Here is a 12,631-nt window from a genome sequence, read left to right as displayed (position 1 = left end):
AGAGTGGCTCTGGTCGCAACAGAACGATACCCCGGAGGGGAAAAGCGTCGCCCCCTGGTGGGCATGCCGGGTGGATCCCGGTCGGGCGCATGCGAGAGTCTGTCTGACTGTCTCTCCCGGTTTCTAGCTTCAGAAAAATACCCCCCCAAAATTAAATGATGTAACTTTACAATTAAGTTATTAAAGAATAAAGTTAATAAATATTCAAAACCTATCCCTTCCTAATAACTAAAAAAAAAAAAAATTATCCACCTGATAAGCAGAATTCCTAAATCCTGTAGGGAACCATAATATGATCTAAGACACCATTAGAACAACGATAGTATTTTCAGTAACAATCATTTATATAACCTAAGCAAAAAAATTTAGAAAACCAAAAAATAAATTATGATAAGTTGTATAACTGTTCACTAAAATATAGGAGACTATAAACATGCAAGAGGTAAGAAAGCAGCTAGCTTAGTGCATGCTGAATACTGAAAAAGCCTGTTTGGCTGTTTCTTCTTCAGTCGCTCTGTTCTTCAGCCAGGTTAGAACATTCTGTTACTTTGTATATAAGCAAAGACTTTATCTCAGGGCCAAATGCATTTTTGCTTAAGAAGAAAATGATACCCATGCAAATATTTAACTTAGATAATAAAGTAACAAATGCCTCAAACAGTGTTGCTAAATGTTCTAATTCTGACTGATAGCTATTTCTATCACATTAGGACTAGACTATGTGTGTGTGGGGGGGAATAATGAACACGGCTTTGAAGACTTGAGAGACCTGGGTTTGTATCTCAACTTGGAGGTTGTCACAGTGCAACCATGGGAACATAATATAACTCTTAGAAAACTCGTTTCCTTGTGTCAATTTTTTAAAAAAGAATTATTCCTATTTCTCATGGCTTTGAGAATTAAGAAAATACTTGTCAAGTGTTGTTATGTGTCCAATACACATTCAATAAATGATAATTCACTTCCCTACTTCCCTGCATGACCTTTTAAGTGGGGATTACTCAAATCCATCTCTTACTCACCAACTCTACTGCCCAACTATTCACTGAAACAACGTTGACACTGTCTTCACTCACCCAGTTTTAAAAGGTAATTTTTTAAAACTTGACAACTGAGGCCCTGGCCGTTTGGCTCAGTGGTAGAGCGTCGGCCTGGCGTGCAGAAGTCCCGGGTTCGATTCCCGGCCAGGGCACACAGGAGAAGTGCCCATCTGCTTCTCCACCCCTCCCCCTCTCCTTCCTCTCTGTCTCTCTCTTCCCCTCCCGCAGCAAGGCTCCATTGGAGCAAAGATGGCCCGGGCGCTGGGGATGGCTCCATGGCCTCTGCCCCAGGCGCTAGAGTGGCTCTGGTCGTGACAGAGCGATGCCCTGGAGGGGAGAGCGTCGCCCCCTGGTGGGCGTGCCAGGTGGATCCCGGTCGGGCACATGCAGGAGTCTGTCTGACTGCCTCTCCTCGTTTCCAGCTTCAGAAAAATACAAAAAAACAAAAACAAAAACAAAAAAAACTTGACAACTGAATTAGCACTTGTTGCTAAATATCAATCTATTGAAGTGTTGAAAATTCTAGAAATTTTATTTGTGCAGTAAAAGATGATGCATATAATGTGTGAATGTATGTGATTTTTGGTACTTTGGACTTTAGTATTATCTATCAAAGAAGAGAGGAGGAGATATGTGTATAATTCTGGATCCATAAGACTTTATTAGAAAGAAATTTTCCTTAGTAATTGTATTTTTTAATAAATGTTTTCAGTAATTAAAGCTACTGCTTAGCACATAAAATGAGAAAAATATATGCTGGATTCCCCAGGAGCAACCTCAGTATTAATAGTAAAGTAAGGCCCATTGATATTTTTTGATCCGCTAGTTCAAAACCATCAGTTATAATCTGAAAGAGAAACTATTTTCAAACACCAAAATATAAAGAACCTGAATGAAGTTTTGTGTAATCTCTACTAATTTTGCAGTCACTGTCCCTAAATGCTTTTGATGTATTAATGAATAAGAGAATTCAATTCTCTTCATAAGCCTATGAGTAGGTACTATTTAATTCAAGGAAACTGAGGCTTAAAGGAGTTAAGTAACTTACTCAAGGGCACATAACTAGAAAGTAGTGAAGCTGGGATACAAACCCAGAGGGTCTAACTTCAAAGCCTGTATTCTTAACCACCGTGCTAGTGGTTCCTAACTCTGATTCACTAACCTCTTTTTATAGCACATGTTTTTGAAGCACCTTTTACTATCTAAAAATGAAAATCACATAATATAATCTATCCATAAAATTAACATAATGCTCTAGCTGTAATGTGAGAAAAAAATTATTAAAACATGTATTTCCCTATAAAAATAATTTTAAATTATAATTTCAATTAGGAAAATTCAGGCACAACTACACTACTAGATCAAAAAAAAAAAAAAAAAAAAAAGGAAAGGCCTAGAAATGCCCCACGTTTGCGGGCAGAGATGCCGCAGTGGAGCGCAGGTGCGCTGTCTTGCGAGGACGCTCTGCCGTGTCTGTGCTCCACCACTGTGTTCTCTCACCTTTTCCCTAGATACGCTCATCTCCTCACCTTTACAGATAAACAATTATAAAATCTGTACAACCTCACTAAGACTCTGTACTGTTTAACCTCCATGACTGAGTTTAAGGCACCAATAATTTTAAAAATTGAAAACTTCTAAGAACACAGAGCATAGTTCTGCTCCAGTAAAAAAAACTGGTGTCAGGTAAATCTGGTTCCAACCACCACTTATGTTGCCAATTCATCTCTTAGCACTCACTTGAAATTCAATGTAGACTGTACGCTTTTTCCCTTTTGAATCTCTAAAGCTTTCCTCATTTAGCAACTAAAGTTCATTATGGGAGAATTACTGTTTTAGAAATAGTTTTAGAATTTACTGTAAAAATTTAATCAACATCTTATTTTATCCAGTATACAAACAGTTAGAAGTAAGTCCCCTCCATCCACCCATGTGTTCATGAAAAAATACAGGAAGGAGCCAAACCAAATCCCTCTTAAGCTCAGACCTGTTCTTTGGGACGCAGGCAGCTCACTGGCAGCAGGCAGTGTACCTGTTGTTCCAGGAGGCAGTGCATAAGCTGAAGACGGGGGAGCTCCCGGTCCGCCATGCTGGAAGGAGGCTCCGGAGGAAGGGGGCGGAGGGAAAGAAGCAGTAGGGCTGGAGGTGGCTGGGGAGACCGGGTGCTGTGCTGCATACAGCTGAGACTGCCCAGAATAGGAAGGAGCAGGAGATATGTAAGGGGTGTTAGGGTAAGCGTTTGAAGTAGAAGGAGCAACAGGCTGCTGAGGTCGATACGTTGCTGACCCCCCTGTTCCGAAGGAATACTGCGGGACTGGTTGATAAGCTACACCAAGAAGAAACAGAAATTTTCATTAGTTACAAGTTTATTCAGACAGCAACAGAAAACCAACAAAGTTATCTCATTCTATGAAAATTGTTTTTTATCATTCTTATTTTAACAATCAGTTATAACCAAATATGAACACTTAATAAGATGGTATGCTTTTGATAGCTCAGATGTTCTAAATATACTAAAGTCATTGGATCCCATATTTGAAACCTGACTTCTCAAAACTGCTATGGGCTATGATAACCTCTGAAACATCAGACCCAAGAACTACAAGACTGATCCTTTTCTATACTAGACTTTCCAGGGAGATCATTTCATAAGGTATATAAATGTCTAATCACTATGTTACATACCTGAAACTAATATAATACTGTATATCAACTGTAATTGAAAAGTTAAATTTAAAAAGTAAAATAAATTTGGCTCTGGCTGGTTGGCTCAGCAGTAGAGCATTGGCCTGGCGTGCAGGAGTCCCGGGTTCGATTCCTGGCCAGGGCACACAGGAGAAGCGCCCATTTGCTTCTCCACCCCTCCCCCTCTCCTTCCTCTCTCTCTCTCTCTCTCTCTCTCTCTCTCTCTCTCTCTCTCTCTCTTCCCCTCCCGCAGCCAAGGCTCCATTGGAGCGAAGTTGGCCCGGGGATTAAGGATGGCTCTGTGGTCTCTGCCTCAGGCGCTAGAATGGCTCTGGTTGCAACAGAGCAACGCCCCAGATGGGCAGAGCATCGCCCCCTGGTGGGTGTGCCGGGTGGATCCCAGTCGGGCGCATGTGGGAGTCTGTCTGACTGCCTCCCCATTTCCAACTTTAGAAAAATACAAAAAAAAAAATGTTATATGGAATTTGGTGGCAATACAAAATATCCCCCACCTTAGTACACTGCGGACCAGTAATTTTATTGCTAGCTTTACCCAGTGGCCAGATACGTTATTATTATTACTAATGACAAAAGACTAATCACTTTTAATTCCTTTTGTAATTTTTAACTTCAGCAAATGTGTTTTCCATTACACTGTTTCTCTCTAAATGACAATGAAAAGCCGAGAATTCTCATGACTGGCCACAAGCCTTAGAACACATGAGAATTCTCATGATCTGTCTGCAATGTGTTAAGAATTATAGCATGAGTACTATTGTAACTGAAATCTTCTACAACATTTTTTTCAATTTAAATTTTATTTATTTTTTTGAGAGAGAAAAGGGGCGGAGCAGCAGGAAGCATCAACTCCCATATGTGCCTTGAGCAGGCAAGCCCAGGGTTTCGAACCAGCGACCTCCTCATTCCAGGTTGACACTTTATTCACTGCACAACCACAGGACAGGCTCCAACATTTTAGTAAAATCATCAGCTATTCAAATTCTGAGTTTGAGTACAGTTCCAAATTAATTATCAGCTCTTATGACCTCTGGCAAATAGTTACTATATAATATTTCATATACTATACGTAATTGGTTAGTAAGTGATCGAGCAGCCAACTAATATTTTAATGTAATGACCTGAACTCAGATTCGAGATCTTAATACCCCCACATTCTACACGACCAGGGTAGGTATGAACCTCTACAGAGTGACCCAAACTGTACTTGGTTCTACTCTGAAGACAGCACTTTCACATTGAACACTTGAGTGAAGAGTTGTATCAAATCTGTATTCATGTTATGTAAGAACATCCACTTTAGCACAGAATATATTCATTAAGATTAGTTCTTAGTAGGTTAGGTAATGGGCCTCTTGTTTTTCTAATAGTTGTTTTATCATAATTTTCCCCTTTAATATTTTTCTTTTTTGCTCTTCATTTAGATTTTAAAATAGTAGCAATATTTAGCACTATTTAAAATAGTGCAAATATTTATTTTCAGAAAACAAAACCAAAAGCTAATAGTGGATATATATCATTATTATACGTTTGTCAAAATTCACAGATGTACAACACCCAGAATGAACTCTAAAGTACAGACTCTGGATGACTGTGATGTGCACAGCCATGGTGCAAGATGTCAATAATGGGGTAGGTTTGTGTGGGGGCAGATGGTACAATGAAACTTTCTGTACTTCCCATTCAATTTTGCTGTCAACATAAAACTGTTCTAGCCTGACCTGTGGTGGTGCAGTTGATAATGTTGACCCAGAACACTGAGGTTGCCAGTTTAAAACCTGGGGCTTGCCTGGTCAAAGCACATATGAGAAGCAATCAATGAATAACTAAAGTGAAGCAACTACGAGTTGAGGCTTCTTGCTCCCTCCCTCTCTCCTTCCCTCTCTAAAATCAAGAAATACAATCTTGCCTGACCTGTGGTGGCGCAGTGGATAAAGCGTCAACCTGGAAATGCTGAGGTCGCCGGTTCGAAACCCTGGGCTTGCCTGGTCAAGGCACATATGGGAGTTGATGCTTCCAGCGCCTCCCCCCTTCTCTCTCTCTGTCTCTCTTCTCTCTCTCTCTCTCTCTCGTCTTCCCCTCTCCTCGCTAAAATGAATAAATAAAAAAAAATTAAAAAAAAAAAAAAAGAAAGAAATACAATCTTGCCCTGGCTGGTTTGCTCAGTGGTAGAGCATTGGCCTAGCATGTGGATATCTCAGGTTTGACTCCTGGTCAAAGCACACAGGAGAAGCAACCATCTGCTTCTCATCCTTCCTCCCTCTCTCTCTCTCTCTCTCTCTCTCTCTCGCCCTCCTTCTGTCTCTCTCTCCCTCTTGCTGCCATAGCTCGACTAGTTGGAGCAAATCAGCCCTGGGCGCTGAGGATGGCTCCGTGGAGTCTCCATCTCAGGTGCTAAAAACAGCTCGATTGCAACCATGGCCCCAGATGGGCAGAGCATTGGCCCCCAATGGGGGTTGCTAGGTGGTTGCTAGATCCCCGTTGGGGCGCATGCGGGAGTTGTCTATCTCCCCTCCTCTTACTTGGAAAAAAAAGAGAATAAAAAAGAAAGAAAATCTTAAAATAAAATAACTGTTCTTAAAAAAGCCTATTTAAAAAAAATAAGTGCAAAATAACAAAAAACAAATATCCCTGGATCCATTTTTTTAAAAAAATGGTTTGTATCATCTTGTCTAAAGGAAAAGAATATATACCAAAAAATTTCTAGAATTCTATTTTTTTTATTTATTCATTTTTAGAGAGGACAGAGAGAGGGAGAGAGACAGGGGAGAGAGAGAGAGAGAGAGAGAGAGAGAGAGAGAAGGGGAGAGGAGCTGGAAGCATCAACTCCCATTTGTGCCTTGATCAGGCAAGCCCAGGGTTTCAAACCGGCGACCTCAGCATTTCCAGGTCAACGCTTTATCCACTGCGCCACCACAGGTCAGGCTAGAATTCTATTTTTTTTATACCAAATCATGGAATAATTGACTCTAATAGGTCTCAGTAAAGGCTGAGGAACCAGGAGCCGAGTGTTCTGAATGGACTGACAGGAGCTGTTTGCTAGAAGGTTGATTTGAGGTGCTTCCTAGGGAAGACAGATTTCTCTATCCCAGGGGTAGTCAACCTTTTTATACCTACCGCCCACTTTTGTATCTCTGTTAGTAGTAAAATTCTCTAACCGCCCACCGGTTCCACAGTAATGGTGATTTATAAAGTAGGGAAGTAACTTTACTTTATGAAATGTATAAAGCAGAGTTACAGCAAGTTAAAGCATATAATAATAATTACTTACCAAGTACTTTATGTCGGATTTTCGCTAAGCTTGGCAGAATAAATCTTTATAAAACAACTTACTATAGTTAAATCTATCTTTTCATTTATACTTTGGTTGCTCCGCTACCGCCCACCATGAAAGCTGGAACGCCCACTAGTGGGCGGTAGGGACCAGGTTGACTACCACTGCTCTATAGCAATGATTTGGGCCCTATACACACTGGCTCTTGCTTTACTTGTTAAAATTGATTTGATCATGGCTTTGGAGCTTCAAAGTAAATAGTTACTATATTAGATAGGACATGCTGCTGTGAAAGGACTTCGGGGTCACAACACTTACGCTGTGGCTGTGGATAAGGTGGTACCTGGGTGTGCATGTGACCTGGAGATGGGGAAAGCTGAGCTGCAGCAACATTGGGGTTAACACTTCCATGCATCAAGAAACCTGGAGGTGGAGGATTTTCTCCCTAGGAAATGAAAATATGGTAAAAAGAGGATTACATTTGGAACCAAGAACCTTTCCTGATAGATTTATAATCTCTGAAATGGAATTCTATTAAAAAAATACTTTATTGTGTAAGAAACATTGCATTTTGCACATTCCGTCTTCTTCAGTGCACATTTTTTGAACAATATATTCTGAATGATTTAAAGATCAGACAAGTTCAAAGTAATAACTGTAATGAATGCTACAGATGCCAATAGCCTCATAAAATAGTGCCAATATTATTTATAAGTCACCAGGATTTTCCATCTCTACTAAATTCCATCCACTATTCCACACTTTGAAAATGTAAGTATAAATGTCACAAGGGAAGGCTGCTTCTCTTCAATTTTTATAATGCTCAAAAAGGGGGGGGGGGAGAGAAAAGAAAATCTCCAGTGAAATCAGATTGAAACCATTGTTAGAACCTTGGTTGATGTTTTTCTTGCTCAAGTCAATTTAGAACTGTAAAGGTATGAGAGAGGGATAAGAAGAATAGATTAACTGTGCTAACTACTGCTTCTTGCATCCTAAAAGCATTCAAATGCAACAAGCAGACAGAGAGTTGGGGAAGGAGAACTTAAGAAAAGAGGTAGAGAATATATAACTATATATATATTTAGGTGAGCAGAATTCTGCTCAGAGAGGAATAATGAAGGATATACCTGTATGTCAGAGGGAGAGGCTGCAGGTGGATGGCTGGGAAGGGCGGTAGGAGTTTTGTTACTCCAGGTAGTGACAGTAGGGGCAGTTCTAACCTGAATTGAACAAAGAAACACCAATCACAGAAAATAAAAAATGAAAATGTTAAAGAAGAAAAAGAAACCCCAAAAGGCATTAACAGCCATATGCAAAGTGAAACATTTAAGTGCAGCAAAACAGCCCGTTAGTGTTAGTCAGGCAACTGCTTTCATAGTAGCTGGGATTCCAAAAGAAAAACACATTCACAATAAAACAAAAGGAGGAAGGCAGCAGTAAAACAGTATGAAAGCCTAAATCAAAGCACAAAGAACAATGTCATTCAAGTGTCAAGAATAAGGGGGGAAAGCTAGGTCCTGTAAGTAGAAAAGGAAAGAAGATATTTGGAGAAAAAAAAAGGTAACTGAGTTAAGGTATTTTGAAGCATTAATAATATTCATGCTACAATTAGTTCTGTGAACATATTGCTGTAAGTTCCCTTTTCTAGATTTCATTAGAGCTACAAAAATAAAATTAGTCCCATATGAGGCTTAGAGTCATACAGAGATTATTAAAGAACAACCAGTCTAATTCCCACTCTTTACCATTGAGAAACCATGGCCCACAGAAATGAAATGCTGAGGTCCATACAACTCACTGGGGGAGGAGCTAGGCCTGATTCCAGGTCTCCCAATTCCCAAGCCAGTGCCTGCTACACTATACCATGTTGCTTACCCTGGAGTCCAGAGGTCTTCACTTTTTTTAAAAAAGACTTTATTTATTCCATTTTTAGAGAGGAAATAGAGAGAGAGAGAGAGAGAAAGAGAGAGGGGAGAAGCAGGAAGCATCAATTCAAAGCATATGTGCCTTGACCAGGCAAGCCCAGGGTTTCGAACCGGCAACCTCAGCATTCCAGATCAATGCTTGATCCACTTCGTCACCACAGGTCAGGCCAGAGGTCTTCACTTTTTTTAAAGTCATCAAAATCTTTTTTGTCAAGTAAATCTTTGTAGACATGCCAATATATAAACAAGTAATAGCAAAGATGTGAAGGGGGAGGGGCGGAGGAAGGTAGAAGAGGGATAGGCGGTGATGGAGGGAGATTTGGGGTGGTGAACACACAATGCAATATATGCAACATACAGATGATGTAAAACTGTATACCCAGAACCTGTATAATTTTATTAACCAATGTTACCCCAATAAAAGTTAAAAAAATATTTTTTTAAATAGCAAAAGTCGAAGTGGAAGGACTTCTACAAATCTGGTCTCCCTTTCATGCTTTTATTCCTGCCTGTATACATTCTTTTAAAACCATAAAATGTCCTCATTCAGTATAGCACAAGCTTTAATAAGGAAAATCACTGCTTAATTTATGGCTGAATTTGTCTTTCTTTTTTTAAAGCATGAGACTGCTAAGTCAAAGTAAAGCAAAAGTCTTTTGATGTTTCTATTTTCCCAGAAAGACAAATAAACGCAAGGACGTAAAGAGTAAATACTCTGTCCTCCCAGTGGAGAGAATGCCTGACTACTTCAGTATCCTGAGAGACAGTGTGGCCCAACTCACAGTGCTTGGGAGTCTTCCTCCTAAACTGCCAATTAACTAGCCACACAATGCAGAAAAATTTAAGCTCAAAGTTTTAAAACTCTGGTTGGTTGCTTGACTCCTCCAACCTCTCAGTTTGCCCAGCCATCCCCTGATTTGCCTACCTATGCCATCGACTTTCCAAGTCTAGCTTAATCTCCACAAGAGTGGAGTTCTGTTTACCAATGTACCCTAACAGGCAGAAAGTAAAGACAGACAGTCACAGTATGCTCTCAATAAATATTTGTCAAATGAATGAAAAAACAAAACTGTTAAAACAGAGATTATTCTACATAGTTATTATATTATTATTCAAATGTTATCTATAAGTATTAATCAAAGGTACAATGGACCAAAAAACATGACTTGATTTTTTTTAGTTTTTCATGACTTTATATTTACTTTGCTACAACAAAATGCAAGAAAGACCCTGTCAATTCCATCAGTAATTTGTTCTATTTTAAAATGGGCACAGTACTTGTGAACTCTGTTTCCAAACAAGACCATTTATTACTTATGAAAACATACTTTTCCTTTAAGAACATGAAGGTTATCTGATAGTCTAGAAATGTAAGTCTCTATATGAAATAATAAAAGACAGCAACAGCCACATTTTATGCCACTAAACATTTGGTAATTTTAATTTAATAAATAAATTAATAAAGATATTTAATCATCTTTACATTCCCAGTGGCCTACAACTTCATAAACTCACTTCTCTCTAATATACAAGTTGTCCCCAAAGTGTATGTGTTCTCAATGCTCTTTAGCATGCTGATACAGAGAGACACACTAAACCCATACCAGTGATTCAGAAAAGAATACTAAAAAAATAAAACAAACTACTTTCTAAAAATATTTTATAAAATTAACCACAAAATTGTTGCCACCACTTTACTTATAGTTTGTTAGATAAATCAAATTATAGAAGTTTCAAGAACATGTACATTGTAAGGAAAGTCTGAGTGATGAAGTCATAGAAAACCCCCTAGAGAGCTAAATATCTATTAGACTAAAGGGATAATTTTTAAAAGCAAATTTTAAATACCACTTTGAAGAGTATAAAAAGTGTAACTATTAAAATAATATGTTGTCTAGTTTCATCATAGTAGATAAAGTCTCCTATACAACAAACTAAAACCACTAACTGGAACAGAAATACATACAAGTTCCTACTTAATCTAGACATATCACTCACATGGGGATAATATTGTTGAGTCGCAACTCTTGGCATCTGCGTGTGGCCGGCAATTGGTCCAGGCCTGCCCTTGGGCAGCTGCTGCCTCTCATAAGGTACTTTAGGTGACTCCTGAACTGGTACAGGCTCTCCTTGTGCTCTACAAAGTCTGTCACGAAGCTGGACAATATTTGGCTATAAAACGTAACGGAAGAAAACAACACAAATGGTTAGAGTTCGCCTAAATGTATGACAGCATGTTGATTTTCCTTTTCATTTTATTTTTTTACCGAGAGAGAGATAGAGAGAGATAGGGGGGTGGGGGACAGACAGACAAGAAGGGAAAGAGATGAGAAGCATCAATTCTTCGTTGAGGCACTTTAGTTTATTCACTGATTGCTTTCTCATATGTGCTTGACTGAGGAAGGGGCTCCAGCTGAGTTCCTGACCCCTTGCTCAAGCCAGTGACCTTGGACTCAAGCAAGCGACCATGGGATCATGTCTATGATCTCACGCTCAAACCAGCAACCCTGTGCTCAAGCTATTGAGCTCATGCTCAAGCCAGATGAGCCTGCACTCCAGCTGGCAACCATGGGGTTTCAAACCTGGGTCCTTAACATCCTAGGCTGACACTCTATTCAATGCACCACTGCCTGGTCAGGCCATGTTGATTTTCCTAAAGTAAGCTTGATCATTCATATTGTACGCTGTGTATTCCACAACAGACTTTGATATCATGGTTTCCAATACTGAAGACTGACACCAAAGGCCCACCATAGATAGTATAACTTATAATTTAACTGAGGCAGTAATTTGAATTATGCCCACTACATGTAGCATGCATTGTCACTTCTCATACCTGCTCTTTTGTTGTTTGCTTGTACAGAGTTGAGTAACGCTCAAAATCACAAAAGAAGCTAAAAAATACAATTTTGTTTCTTTGCCAGGAAAAAAGGCCCCAAAAGAAAATCAACTGCTAAAGATAGTAATGAAAGAAAAATGGCAATCTGAGAAAGAGATTAAACTTATTTAAATAGATATCTGAAATAAAAGAGTAAGATGTCAAACTTAAAGATGCTTGTACAGATGTAAAACTATACAGATCTACAGTATGAGCTGACTATATACATGTTCTATACTAACAAAGGAGCAATGTTGAAATGTTTCAGCAAGAATTCATTTTAACCTGACCAGGCAGTGGTGCAATGGATAGAGCATTGGACTGGGATGTGGAGGACCCAGGTTCAAGACCCCGAGGTTGCCAGCTTGAACAGGGGCTCATCTGGCTTGAGCAAAAAGCTCACCAGCTTGGACCCAAGGTCACTGGCTCAAGCAAGGGGTTACTCCGTCTGCTGAAGGCCCGCGGTCAAGGCACATAAGAGAAAGCAATCAATGAACAACTAGGGTGTTGCAACAAAAAACTGATGACTGATGCTTCTCATCTCTCTCCGTCCCTGTCTGTCTGTCCCTATCTATCTGTCTCTCTGACTCTCTCTAAAATAAAGAAAAAAAAAGAATTCATTTTAATATCTTTAAAAATTATATAATTTAAACATTTTAGGTATTCTTTATTGCCTTTTATGGAGGATAATTATATACTACAATATCACAAAGTCTCAGGACATATCCCCCAGAAAATACTAAGAGTTTACTGAGATACATAGGAGAAAATAACATCAAAATTATATTTACATAAAGAATGTTCTTAGAAG

At 39.3% G+C, this 12,631-nt stretch overlaps 1 protein-coding gene across 23 annotated transcripts in view; it reads right to left on the bottom strand.

The window, feature by feature from the left end:
* The window catches only part of SEC31A (SEC31 homolog A, COPII coat complex component), a 91,666-nt gene that overhangs the window by 19,004 nt on the left and 60,031 nt on the right, over positions 1-12,631 (bottom strand). For 12 of the 23 annotated variants that reach the window (XM_066233504.1, XM_066233507.1, XM_066233505.1 and 9 more), the window contains 4 exons: positions 10,941-11,114; positions 8,145-8,237; positions 7,336-7,462; positions 3,028-3,366 (listed from right to left, as the gene is read on the bottom strand). In XM_066233504.1, the coding sequence (XP_066089601.1) occupies positions 3,028-3,366; positions 7,336-7,462; positions 8,145-8,237; positions 10,941-11,114 (733 nt within the window). The remainder of the gene's footprint in view (positions 1-3,027; positions 3,367-7,335; positions 7,463-8,144; positions 8,238-10,940; positions 11,115-12,631) is intronic. The other 11 variants (XM_066233517.1, XM_066233519.1, XM_066233520.1 and 8 more) reach the window with 5 other exon arrangements.

The sequence above is a fragment of the Saccopteryx bilineata genome, chromosome 5 (assembly GCF_036850765.1).
Source record: "Saccopteryx bilineata isolate mSacBil1 chromosome 5, mSacBil1_pri_phased_curated, whole genome shotgun sequence".
NCBI lineage: Eukaryota > Metazoa > Chordata > Mammalia > Chiroptera > Emballonuridae > Saccopteryx > Saccopteryx bilineata.
Note: the sequence above shows the minus strand (reverse complement) of the source record. Positions and strands in the feature narration are given on the sequence as shown.